At 47.8% G+C, this 20,030-nt stretch overlaps 1 protein-coding gene across 1 annotated transcript in view; it reads right to left on the bottom strand.

Moving 5' to 3' along the window:
- The window catches only part of FAM178B (family with sequence similarity 178 member B), a 167,220-nt gene that overhangs the window by 23,846 nt on the left and 123,344 nt on the right, over nucleotides 1-20,030 (bottom strand). The window contains exon 15 of the mRNA XM_033156711.1: nucleotides 18,205-18,336. Coding sequence (XP_033012602.1) covers nucleotides 18,205-18,336 — 132 coding nt within the window. The remainder of the gene's footprint in view (nucleotides 1-18,204; nucleotides 18,337-20,030) is intronic.

Below are 20,030 nucleotides of genomic sequence, written 5' to 3'. Positions count from 1 at the left end.
GCATTCACCAGGGCTTACTCCTAGGCAGTGGCGTCGCAAGGTGGGGGCAGGGGGGCGGTGCGCCCTGGGTTCCATGTCTGGGAGGGTGACAAGAAGGCACCCCATGGGGTGCTTGCCCTGCCGCCCTGGCCTGGGTGCAGCAGCGCGAGCAGCCATCGCGCTGCCGCAGCCGCATGTGGAGGATCCTCCGTTCGCGGCTGCAGCCACAAACAGAAGAAGAAGAAGAGTTTGGATTTGATATCCCGCTTTATCACTACCCAAAGGAGTCTCCAAGCGGCTCACATTCTCCTTTCCCTTCCTCCCCCACAACAAACACTCTGTGAGGTGAGTGGGGCTGAGAGACTTCAGAGAAGTGTGACTAGCCCAGGGTCACCCAGTAGCTGCATATGGAGGAGCGGAGACGCGAACCCGGTTCACCAGATTACGAGTCTACCGCTCTTAACCACTACACCACACTGGATCCTGCCACCATCTGTACGCTGTTCGAGCGGCACCGGCAGCAAACTGCTGTGTACAATGCATGCGTGGTGTCACACACATGCACTATGCGTAGCGATGCTGCACATGCGCTGTACATAGCAGTTTGCCACTGGCACTGCCCGAGCATCGTAAGGACAGTGGTGGGATGCCTCTGTCGTCGCTACAGCCACAAGCGGAGGATCCCTCCACCACCGCTGCAGCCATGAGCAGAGGATCCCGCCACTATCTGGGCAGCTCTCGGGCGGTGCCGGTGGCAAACTGCTACGTACAACACATGCGCGGTGTCGCACACATGCGCTGTGAGTAGTGATGCCGCACATGAGCTGTACATAGCGGTTTGCCACCGGCGCCGCTGGAGCGCCGTACAGACGGTGCTGGGATCCCTCCTCCCCGGCTCACCGTAAGCAGCTCCTTCTTTGGCGCTTTACAGCAAGTCGGTGAGGGGCAGACAGAAGCCATGGCTCCCCCTCCCTCCCCAGCTCGCTGTAAAGCGGCAAAGCAGGATCCGCTTACGGTGAGCCGGGCCCCCCAACAGCCTCCCCCCCTCCCTGGCTTGCTGTAAGCGGCTCCGCTTTGCTGCTTTACAGTGAGCTGGTGAGGGAGGGGGGGAGGAGGATGGACGGGAGCCATGGCTCCCGAGAGGACGAGATGCATAACTTTGCCAGCACCCCGGAAAAGCGGCATAGCTCCCCCCCTTCCCCCAGTGGCTCGGGGTACTTGGGAGTCGGGGGTGGGGGCGCAGAGGCATAGGAAGGGGGGTGGACATCCCCAAGCCAACTCTGAGCTGTCGAGGTGGGGGGAGGGGGTGAAAAAAAATTGCACCGGTTACCACCTGGGCTCGCTACGCCTCTGCTCCTAAGTAGGCATGCATATCATTTCAGCCTTTGATTTAAGAATTTGCGCACAACTGGTGGTGCAATGCTATGCTCACTACTTCAGAGAACACAACATTAAGCTTTCCCCCTTCTAAATCTCAAGCTACTTTGGCGGCCCTTTGGAGGCCAAAGGTAGACATTTTCTAAACTACTACTACTAGTAGTAGTAATTATAGCCATTGTTTTGCAAGAACACTGAAAATGGTAGTAGGCACAAAATGCTGTTTCCTGAGATAAAAACTGAAAAATTTTATATTAAAAACAAAGCAAGCTTCTAGCCCTCATGGCTGCAGGTATATATATTGGGGGGGGGGGCAAAGCTTGCTGAAATCTCAGCAGCCAGAAGGGCAGATGCATAAGAATTCCAGCAAAGCAGTGAGGAAGATATCAGTCTTCTTTCACCTCTGATGGTCAGCAAAATCAAAATAAATTATGCAAACAGCAAAAATGACAATACAGTATATTCATTTATTTGCGCATTTTATTTGCGCATGCACAATGGCCGTCTTATATGTGCACATACAGTATTATTGTTGTATTGAGCATACCTTTTAATATGCATCTTAAGGGAAGCTTTTAATGTGTGATATTTTTGTATTTGATTTTTGTTGGAAGCCGCCCAGAGTGGCTGGGGAAATCCAGCCAGATGGGCGGGGTACAAATAATAAATATTGTTATTATTATTATTATTAAGTGGCATGGCTTCATGCGCCAGGGCAGGAAGCCAGAGCCGCTCCTGGCCGACTCTGCTCTGACCCTCCCTCTCCTTTTTTCTGCACCCCTTTTCTGGATAAAGCTGACAAATTCCAAGGCACTTCACTTCTGGCAGCTGGCAGGGGAAATGTGGGTGTTCAAAAACTGACAGTGCCTAAGGGTCACGAGCATAAGAAGGGGTGTGTGTGTGTGTGCATTTTCTTTCCCCTTCCGGCTTCTTAGGAGGAACTGCCAGCAGATCACCAGGAGTGGTGTGATAGCCTTCTGTGGGAACAGCCTCAGCACCAGACGGGCAGCCCAAGGAGGGAGCTCAGGCTGGCTAATGGCCAGGGGCAGCCTGCACTTCTTCTCTTAAGGGACACCTGCTCCACACACGGGAGACAGCTTCCGGGTCATGTGACCAGCATGACTAAGCCGCTTCTGGCAAACCAGAGCAGCGCACAGAAACGTATTAGTAGTAGTAGTAGTAGTAGTAGTAGTAGTAGTAGTATTCTTATTTAATGGCAGCAGATGGAAAGCCACCTGCTATGTTAAATTTCCTACAGTGCCCTGGACAAGCAGCACATCAGATGTGCCAGGGAACTGTGGGAAACCTGACATGGGAGGCATCCAAGCTATCCTAAATATCTTTGCAGAAGCTTATGAAAAGCTTGGCCTATCACTCCACATCCAAAAAACCAAAGTGCTGCACCAACAAGTACAAGATAACCCCTCTGCAGCACCACAAATCCAACACACTGGTGTAACTTTGGAAAATCTTGATCACTTCTCCAACGTGGGCAGTTCTCTTTCCACAAGGGCCAACATTGATGCCGAAATCCAGCATCACCTAAGCTCTGCGAGTGCAGCTTTCTCCCGATTGAAGTGCAGAGTGAGGAGCAGGAGATTCGCAGGGAAACCAAAATGCTTGTTTACAAAGCTATTGTACTACCAACCTTACTGTATGCTTGTGAAACATAGACCACTTATAAACGCCATCTCCAAGTCCTCAAAAGATTCCATCAATGGAGTTTCCGAAAAATTTTACACATCACTTGGGAAGAAAGACAGGAGAACTAATATCAGTGTACTGAAAGAAGCAAAGATCACCAGTGTTGAAGCAATGATTCTTCAACATCAACTTCATTGGACTGGTCATGTTGTGCGGATGTCTGATTATCGTCTTCCAAAGCAACTACTTTATTCCGAACTTAAAAATGGAAAGCGTAATGCTGGTGGTCAACAAAAGAGGTTTAAAGACTGTCTCAAGACAAATCTTAAAAAAGGAGTATAAACACTGACAACTGGGAAACACTGGCCTGTGAGCACTCCAGTTGGAGAACAGCCTTTACCAAAGGTGTCATGGGCTTTGAAGACACTCAAACTCAGGACACAAGGGAGAAACATGCTAAGAAGAAGGCACAGTTGGCAAATCTGCACCATGATCAACTCCCACCCAGAAACCAATGTCCCCGCTGTGGAAGGATGTGTGGGTCCAGAATTGGCCTCCACAGTCACTTATGGACTCACTGTTAAGACCGTGTTTATGGAAGACAATCTTACTCGGCTACGAGGGATCACCAAAGAAGAAGAAGAAGAAGAAGAAGAAGAAGAAGAAGAAGAAGAAGAAGAAGAAGAGTATCCTTATTTGATTGCAACAGATGGAAAGCCACCTGCTATGTTAAATTTCACACAGTGCCCTGGACAAGCAGCACATCAGATGTGCCAGGGAACTGTGGGAAACATGACATGGAAGGCAGCTTCCCACACTCAGCTGCTAATGTCTGATAAGGCCAGGGAAACAAAGGGGCAGGAGAGCCAAGGCATCAGTGCCAATGGACTCTGCCGGGGGCTTGGGCTGCAACAACAGCCCACGAGCGCTGGCTGCTTCCTCCTTCTCTATTCCCCCCTTGTTCACATAGCTGTGTGGATGGGCGATCCAGGTGACCCAGAATCCTGCCTTTTTCTTCCTTTGTTATTTCCCTGGGCACAGCTGAGAGTAAATCCCTGGATAAAAGAACCAGCTGAGTCAACTTCTCTGCGCACTCTGCCCCTAAACTCAAGCACCCAAAGTTGACCCCCCCCCCACGCTTCGGAAGTTCTGCAAGTGTCGCTGAATGTGACCCAAGAAGCAACTTGCTTTCCCAGTTCTACCTGCCTACAAGGAAGTAAAAGGAGAACACGCAAGAACAGGACTCCTGAAGATCTCTGCATGTTGAGGGCTTTTCGTTCTGGAGCCACCCCTGAGGCTGATCAGGAGCACACAAGCCTCAGCACCTCCCCTCTGCTCCCTCTCGTGTCAGGTCCCAGCTGGCTGCCAAATTATATGTATGTTCCCGTACTTGGCCCCACGTAGCGCTGAGTGATACACAGAGAGTTGGTTCGCTGCTCAGAATGCAGAGAAGAGTTTCTGCTAGGCTGCAGCGGAATTGCTTCACAATATTTTGGATTTGTGGGTGCAAGGCCCTCCTGCCAGGCTGGAGTTATGTTATTGACTCCAGGGTGGGTGGAAAGGCCTGCTCATCTTACTCCCTTGAGCTGAGCTCAGCTTAGGTGGACTCTGCTTTTGTTTTGCATGCTATTGTTCTAAAGCACTATTTTAAAGCCCAGTTGTTTGAAAACGCACATATCGCCATGAGTACTTGTTTAATAAACTTCAGATACAAATAATTAATGCTATAGTCTAAAACTTCACCATTCTGGATGTCTGCACCTGCACAGTTCTGTAAGCACAGCACTGCACAAATGGCTTGAGCAGAGCTGCATGTGCTGCAGACACCCACTCGCACCCAGGATGGTGCCTTCATTGCCACTGGCTGTTCCTGCATCCCTGGCATTAGAGAATCTTTCCCCTAACACTTCCTCCTGCAGGAGTTGAGAGCCCCCCTCACTGGTTCAGCCTTTGAATGCCCTCGCTCATGTCGCCTACACAAATTTCAGTGGTTGTACAATGGACTCATCTGTCACAGGGACCAGCATGGGCTGAAATCTCTTGTTCTGGAGTACAAGCTTCACGTCTACAGTGATGCCCACCCAACTCCCTTCCAAGTGGCTATATAGATCTGAAAGTTTAGATTAGCCCATGACACCCCTTTAATACCTTTAATGCCTTTAAGTGTCTTCGGATACAAAGGAGGGTAGGGTGCATGTACCATCAAAGGTCAAAATGTATACACTATGTCAATAGTGCAGTAGATTCTTCACCTGCAGTCAAAACCTGGTTTCGCAGGTGGTATTAGAACTGATACTCAGACATCAGGTAGGCTTCAAAACGCAAGTTTAGAATTATGAATACATGTGGTCATCCTTTACCCCTCCTATCAAATCTATGTCAAACAGTTGTAAAGACTGTGAGGATGTTTAATGCAAAGTCATCAACACTAGCTAACGGATGCCCACCAAAGATACAAAAATAACTTTTATGGGGCTGGTACAATATTTATTTTCATGTGCCACTGAAATTCCATCTCCTGCAGTTTTCATTGCTATTTATGCCTTTGGGGGGGGGGTTCTCCTTTAAAAGGCAAAAGCCTTTTAACCTGAACCCCCACTGAATACCCCCAGAAACTCCCCCCCCCTCTATTCTGCTCAGAGCTTGCTTTAGGACAGAAAAAAGTGCACATATTTTGAGGGCATGTGATACTAAACCACTTCTGCTATTCTAAAAAGGGTTGTGTCTGAGGAGCTGCAGACAAGGGAATTCTGGCTCATGCCTGCCTGTCAATAGGTACACGTGCTGAAAATGCCACCATCAAGGTGCAGGAGCCCTTTCCTACTTTGTGTTTAATCCTCCTAAAATCTGTAGCTTTTCAGCCAGGGATGCAGGAATAGCTATCAACTCTCCAGATGCATGGAAGATGAGAATATCAATACCTATTTAAAAGGGGCATATCTCTCTTGTAGGTTAATTATTTCATTGACTGCATGCTCTTATTGATGCATTATTTTGTATCTGGTTGTCTGTTCTCTGGTGCAGGGGTCAGCAAACTAAGGCCCAGGGGCCGGATGCGCCCCCCCGGCTCGTAAATCTGGCCCACGGACCCTGCCACCCACTTGGTCAGTCCCCACCTGCTGCTGACGCCTCACCGCATGGGCACTGGCTTCTGCGATGCTGGCATGGCTTCTGGGCAGGCGGCGATGCTGGCGCAGCTTCGGATTGACTGCAGGAACTTCCTGCAGCCAATCTGAAGCTTCGTCGCCCATGGCTAAGGTAAACCCTGTGCGGCCATGGACGGAGAGGCCAGCGGGTGGGTGGGGGGTCTGGGCTGTGCCATGGGCATCATGACGGGTGCATCATGATGGGTGCGTCATGGGGCTTCAGCTGGAGCTTGGCATGCTTGCTGGCTCCGTGCCTGGTGCCTGGCTCAGTGCTGCTGCTGGTGGCATGCTCGGCAGCTGCACTGGAGCAGCTGCAGGGCGAGCTGCATGCTGCCTGCCTGGTGCTCCACATGCGCTGCCTGCCCACCGACCTGGCCTTGGATGACTGGCTGCAGCGCATGGTGCACGCCACCTGGGAGCTCTGCAGGGACGGGCCAATGAAGCAGCTGCTGCTCGTCAACAATGCCAGTGAGTGGCAAGCGCCAAGACACACTCCTGAGCGCGTGCAGACTGCGTTCCTCCTCCAGGTCCGGAGGCAGCTGCAGGACCAGCATGCAGGGTATTAATATTTTTCAAAATATAGTCCGGCCCCCCACAAGGTCTGAGGGACAGAGGGCCAGCCCCCTGATGAAAAAGTTTGCTGACCCCTGCTTTGGTGGTTCAGAAACAGAAAGGGCAATCTTTAACAAGAAAAACTGGACTTTGGCCAGTAAGTGCAGGATTCAGCTTGGCTATTCAGCTACATAGGAAGCTGCCTCACTTAGTACGGTCCAGGCCCTAGGGTTTCAGGCAGAGGACAGTCCTCCCCTACAGGGAGATGCTAAGCTAGGCTTCCTCAACCTCGGTCCTCCAGATGTTTTGAGATACAATTCCCATCATCCCTGACCACTGGTCCTGCTAGCTAGGGATCATGGGAGTTGTCGGCCAAAAACATCTGGAGGGCCGTGGTTGAGGCTCTACCAATGCGCTAAAACCTTTCTCCAGGCTCAAGTCACTTTCTTTCAGGCTCAAGTCACCATCTGCACCGTGGACTACCTCATAAATGATTGTGAGAATGAGCAGAAATGTAAAATGCTCTGCAAATTCAAAGTGCAAACTAATCGTTACTATTATCTATGATAGATTTTGGAATGTTGTTTTCCTCTCTCTATGCACATGGATAGCTTTTCAAATATCACAACCAAATTTTGCACGATGGCTTCTGAGATCAAAGTGCAGATTTTCATTTATGTTTGCACCCTTTCAAACCAAAATGACTGAACCTTTCAAAAGTGCACTGGTTTCTTAGAGCTCCTGAGCAATGCTAAGTGTGAGGCTGCTACCGGATGATCAAGTATTTGAAGTGTCTACATGCAGCTGGGCTCTTTTGGGGACAATGGCGTTCTCCCTACCAGCACTATAGGCAGGGATGTATTCATATCACAAAGGGGCTTTTTTAAGAAAAAAAAATCCTCCATATCAGAAGTGCTCACTCTACAAAGGCCTTTCTTTGCATAATTGGATTAACTCCTGAATTGCTCAAGATCTTCTGGACTCCTTACAAGAAACCTGCTTGACTCAATAGCTGGAGAGCATGGATGTAGGTAGGGCATGGTAACTACGCGATGAGGACTCTGGATTCTCCTGCACTACATCATCACTACTTTGGCAGGGTTCGTGTTCAGGGGGGGGGGGGGCTTCTCCCAATAGCTGCATTCATGTTAAAGTACCAAAGCAAGCAAACTCCCCATGCAATAGTCCAGGGGTTGCCAACATGGTACCCATGAGCACCAGTGTGCAAAGCGGCACCTCCTATGGCATCTGTGAAGGATTTGGTTAGAGGTGCAAAGAGCTTTTCTCTGTGAGTACAGCTGTGGCTGATGTAGGTGCCTTTTCCCATTAATGGGGGGGGGGGACTAATGGGGGACATAGCCTGCTCCATTTTGTAATTCTGCCTGTGCTGTAACACCATTTCGTTCTCCTTGCTCTGTAAAATGTGGCACCCATTATGTGTTATGCCACATCCCGATGGCACTTTCCCACAATTCCAAATGTGCCCAGAGGCCACTGAAAGGTGGGCACCCCTGCACAGACACAGCCATGCTAGCTGGATTTATAAAGCCCTTTAAACCCCACCCGGGAATCCCCCCTTGCCACGAAGCCTTGGGCCTCTCCCCCAACAGGAACAAAGACAAAGTTTGTACAGCTCCATTTGCTGACGGTCTTCCTTTGATGCTCCCTTTCCTCCTCTGTGTCTGTTGTCTCTCCCCCCACCAACCGCTGTCAAAAATTAGATTGTAAGCTCCTTGGGGTATGGACCTTTCTTTTTTTGCTTACCCTACCCTGCAGAAATGTCATGTATATTGACAGCATGGTATAATAAAAAATAAAAATAAAACCTAATTAAGGTTTTATACTGTATTAGGTTTTATTAGGAGTAAACCTAATTAAATCTGCACAACGCATCCAGTGCTCCATCTTTCAAACTGCAGACTGAGGCTTTTCACTGTGCTCAGTAACCATTTTTGCTTTCTCCAACTTTTATGACTGGATCCAGGCTTTAGTGGGTCACGTGGCGGGCTTTGGGTTTTCACATTTCCGTGCTTCCCTGTGCAACACCAAAATTCAGTTCTAAGTCACTGTTGCCGCACCCCCTGAAGCCCCCTCTCAGCTCAGTGTCCGGTGTGGGCAAAGCAGTCCCTCTCCCCTAAATCTGTCTCTGGTGGGCTGATCTAATGCCAACCTCGGCACTTGCCCAGAACTGTTGCTGCCCCTGCTGGGCATTGCTCTGCTCTCATCTATATATGCCACCATCACCTGCTTGAGTGAGCACACCTGGGGATAGTTGCTGGCAGTGCCAGACAAGGCGGCCAAAATTGGCGGATAGTGTCAGCAATGCTGCACGAGGGCTCCATGGCAGCAACCCAGCCTGTTACCCACTCCATTTTTTTGGCTGATGTGGAGGTCTCTGGAATGCAAAAGCTTGCTTGCTACTTTCTTTTTTTTCCTTTTACTGAGTTTTAATAACAAGTGATACTGGGGGGGGGGGGAGATAACCTCCCTTAAACCTTGCCCTTAAATAATGAAAAATTTAAAAATCAGTTGCAATTACCCCCTCCCTGTTTCCTCACTTATATTTTGGCCCACTTAGTTGAAGAAAACAGAGAGTAGTATCTTTGCTCATTACTTTCTCATATTTTATGTACTCACAGAAGTAGGTATCACCCAGCTATTACGTTGGGATGTTTTCCGAATGCACCAATACAGAAACCAGCAATTATCAAATTACCGCAACCACAGGGTGACTGTTCTAAGTCTGTGCTGATCTATCTCCTCTCTGAAATGCTTATGGGTGAACCCCAGATTGGTTACACAAGAGAAACTGTCACTGAGACTTTGGACTTATCCTCTTGTCCCACTGTTTCCTCTGGGGAAAATCGCTCTTTAGTGCTTAGTTGGAGCAAACGGTAATTCGGGTTTTCTCCAGACTGAGTTTTGCTCTGATATAGCACTAAAAAGCAGGTTTTCCATGGGAAGAGTGTGGCAAGGAGGCAACTGCTCAGATCCGTGCTTTCTAGGCTCTATGGTGAACTAAAGATGGATCAACTGGGGCCCTAAGACGTAGGATAACTTTAACACACGCACACTCTGGATCTTGTAAGTAAGTATGCATTTGGGATCCAACCTGCAAAAGCAGGAGGCAGAAGCCAGCAAATTCTTACGCCTTGGCTGTGAAATCTGTTCATCTAGATGAATAAAACATGACAGGGGTCCCCCCAGGCTCTGGCAGTGTTTATACCATACGTATTCTCTGTGCCAGCATGGAGAAAGCAGCCTCTGATCCAAAAGGGAAAGACAAACACACACAAACCTCTCCCCACTTCTCTGCATTTTCAATGGCATGAAAAAACATGTTTCTGCCATTTGCTGCGTTTCACCTGTGAGCACGAGTGATAGACAGCCTTTAATCAGCAAGGGCTGAACCCAAAGCTCAACTTTCTTTAAATATTCCATGAATTTGCCTGTAATAAGAACGTGTATTTCCCCACCCCCACTCCCAAAATCATTAGTCTTATCAAAGCTAATCTGGGGAGCAACACAGTCCAAAACAGAATTCCCTGAAGTTAGCGACCACCTGGCCTTTGTTAAAATCCTAACTTCTAGTAGGTAACAGGCTTCATAAACTCTGAAGGCTAATAAAATCCTCATTATGACAGATGAAGACTGGGGTGGGAAATTTAGTCATCCAGTCCCCACGACCTGCCTCTTTACTTACAACCAGCCCAAAGGACGGCCCTGCCTGCCTGCCAGCTTCCTCCTCCTTAGTCTCAATGTTGCCTTTGTAGATAGAGCTCAACAAGGAAGTGGATGAGGACAAAACTAGAATTTCTGATTTAAGTGATTGAATGAATTCCAGAAAATACCCAGGCAGAAAAAGCCCCAATGATTATCTGGGGAACAGCAACTTCCTATAATCAAACAATAACAAAAAAGGAAGTGTTTACTTCCCCATCTCAGTTCAATGCTTGTAAGTACTGAACCTCAACTCCCACAATTAACTTTTTGGAAAGGCTGGAGGGAGCCCCATTTATTGATAATTTAGGAGAACAAAACCAACACGGGAAAGCAATTCTCCTCCCTAAACACGATTGATCTGTTGTGGTTCGTTTCTTTTTGCTGACCTCCTTTACTGAGTTAGACAAGACGAAATCAGCAGCATAGGCTAATGTGTAACAGGCAGGAGATGAAACTTGAGAAATTATAACAGGCTTCTGGAAAATCTGCACCATAATAAAATACACAAACTGCCAGAGATTGGATAACGAGTTTGCACTGCAAACGCAGTCACAATTTGACCACTGGCCTCTGCTATGTGGAGCCACAAAACACTCCTCTTCTGATGATGTCTAGTGTGTAAGGGGATTCCAACTTTCACTTGAATCCACCAGCACATAAAACAGAAGTCTTAGAAAGCAATCAGGCCTCCTCCTCTTACCTCTGCCTCTTTGTATGCATGCAAATGTTAGACCATTAAGAAGAACCCTTTGAGCTGTCGGGATCTTAGAAAGCCGAATGTCATTACTTGTTAATGGGATCTTTCTTCCTTGCCTTTCCAAGTTGAGCCCCCATGGAGAATGTTAAGGAGCTTGCTATTCCATTTCCCATTACTGTTACTATTTGGGGAACATGTGAAAAAGGGAGGGGGGGAGAGAGGAGGGACCACATATGAGCAAATGTTAGTGCTTGTCCTAAATCAAAGAGCAAGAACTCCGAGTTAAAAGATTAAGTATGCTGCACTAGTGGAACCCATATTCTGCAAGAATAACAACAGCTGAATTCTGTGATCAGTGTTTTTGCACGTCTTTTCCTATGCATAAATTGTCCTGCTTCTGCATATGTCACCTCTGACTGCTGGAAATCTTATTCAGCAAGATCTTCTGGGGTCTGATATTTCAACAGCCATTGTCTGTCTCATGGGAGAAGTTCCAGCTGGTTATGAAACATTTTCCTTGCTTACCATTTCCTAATACTGTAATAGTACCGTAATAACAGCAGCAGCAGCAGCAGCAGCAGCAGCAGCAGCAGCACTGCAACTCAGCTCTCTGAAGCTGGATATCTGCAATCCAATCCCTTGCTGAAATTCAAATATTCATTGGAGACAAACTCTGATCTGCCCTCTTGCAAACTGATACTTAAAATTGACAATGGTCTCTCTCTTGTCATCAAACCATTTTCTCAGCAAAAGGAGCTACAGTATTAGCTCCAGAAAATATTGTCCTCAAGTTGTCTGGGTGAGCTGGGTCCTTTGCCGCAACACAGGGGAACTCACCCCACATCTTTCCTTTCTGACCTGCAATAGATGGGTTCCTTGCACACAGCTGTCTGCATGCACTCCTGTTGCTTTCAACATATGCCAGAGCTGCTGCGGAGGCTGGATAAAGTGATGAGCTTCCCAGAGCTGGAAAACAGCCCCTGAGCCCAGGGAACAGCTCTTCCTTTCCAGCTGTTTCTCCTATTAGTTCCCCTCCTCCAAACTTGCATCCAGGGCCAAGTCCCTGATCAACGCTGATCCTGCACGTATGAGTGCCAAAGAGAAGTGCACCAGAACTACCAGGCTAGGACTATGTGAAAGATAACATGTGCTCTATTGCAGCCTTCACCAACCTGGTGCCCTCCAGATATTTTGAAACATTACTCCTATCAGCCCCAGCCATTGCATGCTGACTGAGGTTGATGGAAATTGTATTCAAAACATCTGGAGCTGGGTGAAGGCCTGCTCTATTGAAATCTGCTGCAAGGGAGTTTAGGGAGGAAAGGCAGGGTATAAATTCCACTGATAAATATATGCATGAATAGGCAAAGCAAAAATTCTGTGCTCAGATCAATCAAATTCTGCAGCTTACATAAATTATGTATATTTGCACGGTATCTCTGAGGTTGCATAATTCTGATCTTAAAACTGTTTTGTGCAATTGATTTTGGCTTTGCTAGTTATAGGGAGAGGAGGGAGGGAAATGGAGGGTACCCCCCAATAAATATAAGAAACAAAGATATTCAACTGTTGCAAGGAACTGGGACAACACACATGGATGATCCCATTTTATCCTAATAGCGCCAGTATCTGTGATCTGATATACCAAGGTCACATCCACACCACAAATTTAAAGCTCTCTTCTAGCTTCCCCAATGAATACTGAGAACTGTAGTTTGTTAAGGGTGCTGGGAAATATTAGAAGAGCTCCTCACAGAGCTACAATTCCCAGCACCCTTTTAAAACTGCAGCTCCCAGGATTCTTTGGGGGAAGCCATGCCTGTTGAAAGAGGGCTTTACTTGTATGGTGTGGATGAGACCTTGGAGCTGATTAACCTTGTCCTTCCTGGTCTAAGCCCAACAGTTTAGCCAGGCTTACTGCTGAAACTCCATTTTTGACCAGCACATTTTATAAATGTCTGTTGGACATCCTAACCTGAATGTGGGGCACATGGCATTTGCACTGAGAGCAGGCGCTTGAAGTTTCTACTACTCTGACTCTTCAGTTGGCGTTGAAGAGTCTCGCTATGTGCAGGCAGGCTGGAAAACATTAACAGGAAGAGAGAAAAGAGGGAGTCCTTTGTGCATGTGCTCAGGTTTGCCTAGCTGTGCTGTACACACATCTGCCACTCAGCTCCCATTGAAACCCTCTTGACAGTGCCCTGTCTGCCTGCTGCATACTTGGCCATGGAACTGCTGACTTTTCTATGTGAGGTTATGGAATAACTTACACATGAGAAAAGATTTGCCTGCTGACGGCACTCTCTAGGTTCAGGGATCTTTGTACAGCCAAAAACCTCTAAAGTGAGCAGAGATTATTCTAATTTGAAACCATGAGAACTGAGGCCTACAGAAGGGGGGGGGGCAGACAGATTTTCAAGAGAGGCTTCAACATTTGTGAAAGTTATTTGCATAGTTTGTAAGAAAGAGACCGGTATCACCCTTTATCCATATGCTGTAATTTCTTGTTTCAGTATATAAATGACAGGAGCTGCAGAAGAAACTAGAGTGTTTTCCACTTGAGATCAATTAATACTCAGTTAACAAATCCTTGGCTAGAATGTCCCTTTTTATTTCTGTTGCCCTCTGCTTTGGTGAGCCAAGCAGTGAGAAGAAAGGAGAGGCTGTGATAAGTTTCCAGCCTTTGATACAACAACAGAGAAGGGGTTTCTTGGACTACTGTAATGCACTCTATGTAGAGCTGCCCTTGAAGACAGCCTGAAGCTGCAGTTAGTGCAAAATTCAGTACCCAGGCTCTTGTAGGGATTAGTCTATTGGGATCTTCTAGCACTCTCCTGAAGCAGCTCCACTGACTGCCAATCAATAGCAGCTGGTTTTGCTGCCCCGGTTCCCAATGCCAGGCATCGGTGATGGAGAGGGCAGCAGGGAGCTTGGCACCATGAGGTGGCATGAGCATCAAAATGGGCATACCGCTGAGCTTGCACCGGAAGCGATGTATGGCATTAGAAAGCAGGTCACCGATGCAACCGTCCAACGTTAGCTGCTACTACTGTCAATATGCTACTGGACCACGCTATTGGTGCTAAGTAATACATTACAAGGGACATGGGTGGCACTGTGGGTTAAACCACAGAGCCTAGGGCTTGCTGATCAGAAGGTCGGCAGTTTGAATCCCCGTGACGGGGTGAGCTCCGGTTGCTCGGTCCCAGCTCCTGCCCACCTAGCAGTTCGAAAGCACGTCAAAGTGCAAGTAGATAAATAGGTACCACTCCGGCGGGAAAGTAAACGGCGTTTCCGTGCACTGCTCTGGTTCGCCAGAAGCGGCTTAGTCATGCTGGCCACATGAGCCGGAAGCTGTACGCCGGCTCCCTCAACCAATAAAGCAAGATGAGCGCCGCAACCCCAGAGTCATCCACGACTGGACCTTACAGTCAGGGGTACCTTTACCTTTACCTAATAAACAAAGCCCAACACAACTTGGGACCTAAATATTCGAAGGAGTGTCTCCTCCCATGGCAGCTTGCTCACCTACTAAGATACCCGGGCGTGGGGGGTTGTGTGGGGGGGTGTTCCACAGCCAGCTGAGATCTGTTCCGCAGCAACATGGCAAAGCACCTGCTCCATGATGCCGTCCCTCTTCTCTCCAGCTGGAGACTTCTTATTTGCACAGCCAGGTCCTGGGTGTTAATATGTAGGCCATAACTTACTCAAGAACAAATGAACACTTACTGTGCAAGTTAGTGAACTGGAGGAGCTAGAGTGTGGAACAAGGACCTGAGAGACCAGGGTTCAAATCCCCCATTTGGCCATGAAGCTCTCTTGGTAATTTGGGGCCAGTCACTGCCTCTCAACTTAACCTACCTCACGGGGTTGAAGAGGAGGAGAACCATATACAGCAGCTTGAGGATCTTGGAGAAATAGGTGGGATAAACATGCAATCAATAGTAATAATAATACAAAGTCATTATGAGATTGGATTTGGCACCATTTAGTCATATGCGAAATGTTGGGCTCAAATCCAGCTAAAGGCTTGGTAGATGGTTGCACCCAAGCATGCGACTGTCAGTGTGGCAGCGCAAGGCAGACACTGGCTGCTGACGTTGCCCCTCCCTCCCTTTGCCTGCTTATCTCTCTGCTTTTGCTCCGGCAGCCCAACACTTTGCCCTCCTTTCCCTTCAACCTCAGCCTGCAATTAAAAGCCATACACTAAAGAGCTGCTCTGTACTCTCTTGTTCCCCTGCTTCCCTTTGCAAACAAGCTCCAGTGGCTGGCAATAAATAGGCGCTTTTTCTTACTCCTCCAGTCCCTCCTCTCCCCCTTTGATGCCTCCTGCCAGAGGCCCCTGGCTCCAAGGCCACGTGGACCTCACTTCAAACTTCTGATGCTGGCGAGAAATAAAGAGATCCTTTGTAGGCCTGTAAAAATAAACCCCTTAACAGCAAACCTCTTGCAGCTGGATATATCTTCCCCCTAGAACGCCCTGGCCCTTCTCTTCAACCCTGATGAAACATCTGATAGAAAAATGATGTAGCACCAGCTAATGGGGTTAGGCAAAAACCTTGGAGGCTTTCGTTTTATAAGACTGAGCTGAAACGGGAGGGAGGGATGCAGAGGAAGGTGGGGTTAACAACAACAAACAACAACAACAACAACAACTACATCTACTCCACACAAAACTTATTCACATATGCTCGCATCCATGGCAGTGAATGTTCAGGAAGGCCAGTGAAACAGGATTAAAAATGTTCCTCCATCAATGGTCCCCCCCCCCACTGCTCTGGCTTCATGACATCAGCGCCTAGTAAAATCTAACCGAATGACTATGTGATCATGCGGATGTGTTCTCTCATAGACTGGGGGCCCCTCCCAAATTCCCATTCATTGTGTATTCATGATTATTTGTGCTCATGACAGTATGCAGCTCCATTTTAAATACTGTTTGTGCCTGCAAAGGTTTCTGGGTGCAAATACTACTTAATTTTCAATCAGTGTGTAGACCGTAGCTTCCGGCTGATATCCTGTACATTTCATAGCGCAGATGTTCTGGGACAGAGATACAGAAGAATGATGTGTGGACAGTCTAGTATAAATCCGCCACTGACGCAGCCATGTATTGCACCACAGAGTATCAATGAGATGTTGCTGAATGAACCTGCAAACAAAACATCAGCCCGGGGCGAGGGAGTTGGGACCACTTCAGGAAGAAGCTGTTTTGTTGTTTCCCCTTCAAAATAGTTGCAGTTGGAATTCGCCATGTCCCAATTATTTTGTGAAGTGCTATTATTTTATATCTGCAAGGCGAGAAAAGGTGCTTCTCCATAGAATAAAATTAATGAAATAGTTGACTATTTCCCACCCTTTCATATGATCAAAATGTTTCACCTCACTGTACGTCATCAAGAAAAGGCTGGCTTTGTGCATACTGCATCCAGTAATTCAAGAAGAATGTTGACAAATTCCAAAATATTCTGAAAACAGCTCATAAAAGCACCATCTAACCCAGTATTGTCTACTCTGATGGACAGCCGCTCCCCAGAAACTCTGACAGAGAGAGGGAGAGAGAGAGAGAGATCTTTTCCGTCACATTCCAACTGGAGATGCCAGGCTGGACCTCAGACCCTCTGAGATCTACGACTGAGCTATGGTCCCTCTGCAAGGAAGGCATGAAGTGGGTTGGATATGTTTCATCTAGAGCAAGTGCCTAGTACTAGGTCTGACCTTTATCTCCCATCCTCCCCCACCCATACATCAAATGTGAAAGGTTGGTGACCCCACTCAGCTGTCAATCATGCCATGTCACAATGACATCAGGTGACACAGCACTCTGAAGCCCCTAAAATCAGTGAACTTCAAAGTATAGCCCTGAGGTCTTATCAGTGGTTGATGAATGGCAAGGGGGATGAGCTTCCTGGTGAGACAGCTTGCTTATAATTTTCAGTCTCCTTCCATCGTGTGTTGGGACCGTTCAGGATACAGTCTCAGTCCAACAGTGAGACTCAGCAGGGCTGGGCATCACCCCACAGGAACTGAGAATGTGGCTTTGGAACAACTCCCCCAAATAATCTGCAGTGATGAGCAAAGGCTGTTCCGCAGCAAGCAAGCATGTTCATGTGGAAATGTGTCCCTGAAGGTTAAATGCTTGAAAACCAGTTAGCTAGCTAAAATTTGTTTCCAGCTGGATTTTTATAAATGGAAAGAGATGAGCAGTAATGTCACTTAGACATGGAGCGCAGGACAGTAGCTCTAAACTGCCAGGAGGCAGTTGAGGGCAAGAGATAAAACCACCTAAATTTAAGAATAACTCACCAGTGCAGCTAACTGACAAGAAAAGGACGTGAGATTTATTAGAGGGGCGCAAGATAGTTTTCTAGGCAGTCCCACCTAGCTTTGTTGGAGGGGCAGTTGGGTCTGCAGCACCTTCAGACTCCTCTTTCTGCTGCAAAGAGGGAAGGGTTTCCACAGGCCCATCCAAAGGTTATTCATCCCATCTCCACAAGGTTGAAGAGGCATTTTATGGAAACCCCCCCCCCCCGCCCCAATTCAGATGTTCCACTGGATCCTGTTTTAAGTCTCCAAATTTACTAAATCAAGTTCTATTCAGAGATTGCTGCCATTTCACATCAACAAAAGTCTGTCCGATTTGTCAGTCTGGACTCTCCACATTCCAGTGGACCATGTTTGAGTCCCAGAGGCCTTTTCTGCTTCTTGATTCCCTCACAGCCGCTGCTGCCCGCTCTGCCCCACTGCACAAGGGCCAATAGGTGCAATTCACACCACACATTTAAAAGCACCATGATACCACTTGAAACAATCAAGTTTCCCCTAAAGAATTCTGGGAGCTGTCCTTGGTTAAAGGTGTGGAGACCCTTATTCCCCTTCACAGAGCTACAATTTCCACAGTTCCCTGGTGAGAGGGATTGACTGTTAATGGGGATGGGGTCTCCTGACAACTTTCAGCATCCCTAACAAACCACAGAGTTCTTTGGGGGAAGCCTTGATTGTTTAAAGTGGCTTCATAGTGCTTTAAATGTAAGGAATGAAGGCGGCCAAAGCCTTCCTCAATCCCCCCCCCCCCGCTTTTCTCACCTCCAGGTCAAGTTCAGCGAGCAGCTCCTGCTGGTTTTTCCCGGGCTGCACCCGAAGCCTCTGATCTTGCTGTAGGCCCTGCTTCAAAAGGGCAGGCTTCATGAGGGGCAGGAGATGGACAAGCTGTTGCAACTGTGGGAGAAGAGAGGCGCTCGGAGTTAGTGGCTGCCTTGAGCACCAGGGGAATCGATGCTCTACAGCGATCAACTGGGACACCCCCTACACCCCCCCAATTAGTGGTCAACAAGTCTGTCAGGGTCGGTTTCTCTCAGTTTCTTATTTCTCCAGTCTTAAGCTCAATTCCACTACATTTCTGCAATTGTGTGCATCATTTATTTTTTTAAGTATTCATGAAAATTCACCAACATTTTAGTGTGGATTTCTCCTAATACACACATTTTTGCATGCAATTTGGCCTGAGGCACATATTTTTTGCAAACAATTTCTCCTAATACATTTGTATGTGGTATTTTCACTAACATTGTCTGTTTTTCACTCTGTACACCAGTTCAGCGGCTTTATGCTGCAAAGTAGTTTGTACATTTGCTTAATAAATAGCTAAAATAATAATCACATCTGCTTTTTACGCACACTTCCTCCTATTATAAGCATCTTTGTACATACTATTTGCATACAAATGTTTATAAATGTGAAATTCACGTATTGTTTTCAGAAAGTGCGAACTAAGTAGGTTCCTTCAGAATCCAAAGCGTAATTTCTCCCCCACCGCTGCCGCAAACCCAGCCCCCTCTTCCCACTTCTCTGCCTTTCAGAAGGAGCCTAGCCCCATGACAGCATGGGGAAGGGGGGCGGCTGCTTTGTCTCGGCAACACCTAGCGCCAACAGCAGCTGTGTGCTTTGCTGTGACCTAATAATAGATGCAGGGCCAGACTCTGTATCCCCTTCAGTTCCATGCGCTGCAGCCAACAGCACTGCCAAGAGGCCCGAAAAGACCGAAAGCCCACCGAGTTAGACGCACACTGCGATCAACGGGGTGAAACACTATTCACTCTGGCATCATTCCCACAAACTGCAGATGTTTGGACTGTACCACTTAAGAATTGCAGGTGGGGACTCACATGAATTAAAGTGCTCCTAATATTAAAAGCAATGTGAACAAACAGATCCGCACACAGTTAGAAGTCCAGGAGAAGACCTACAAGCCAGCCTTCTCCCTCTCACACATGTTTTCTGTGTATAGGGATTTTTATTTTTTCCCTGGCATAGCAGAGCATTCAACTATGTGACTCTCCAGCTGGCACCAGAAGTGGTACAGCTCAGAAACAAGCACATTTTACCACCCACTGGTGGCAACATGTGGGTCTAAGCATTGGGCTGAGGAGAAGCCTTTGGCCCCTAGTCCTCCTCCTTCCCAATTTACGCAAGGCCCAAGCCTAGTCTAATGACATTTCCTTGGATTCACCCCTTGATATCTTTCCTTTGCTGTCCCTCCTTTGAGGTACTTTGCTGGCAAAGGCAAAGATGAACAGCCGCGAGGATGGCAAAAGAAAGGTAGCAAGAGGTGAACTGTGGAAGAGGAAGAAGGCTGTGGACTTCATGGAAAAGGTGAGTTGGGGGGAGGGACTGGAAGGAAAAGAGAGGGAGAGGGGAGGGCACCAGCGAGGTGTTCTGGGAAGCCGTTCTCAGCTGTGCAGCCTCTTCCACATGAGGGGGGGCATTATTACTGGCACCCCTGTTTCTGGATTCCTCAGTGCACTTCCAGGCAGAATCTGGCACTTTTGAGACTGGGTGTGGAGGGGGCAAGGGATGGAAGCAAGGCATGGGTGCCTTATTTTACAGGTTAAAGATATGTCAGGTCTCCCTTG

The sequence above is a fragment of the Lacerta agilis genome, chromosome 8 (genome assembly GCF_009819535.1).
Source record: "Lacerta agilis isolate rLacAgi1 chromosome 8, rLacAgi1.pri, whole genome shotgun sequence".
Classification (NCBI taxonomy): domain Eukaryota; kingdom Metazoa; phylum Chordata; class Lepidosauria; order Squamata; family Lacertidae; genus Lacerta; species Lacerta agilis.
The sequence above is the reverse complement of the archived record's forward strand: the minus strand, read 5'-3'. Positions and strand labels throughout refer to the sequence as shown.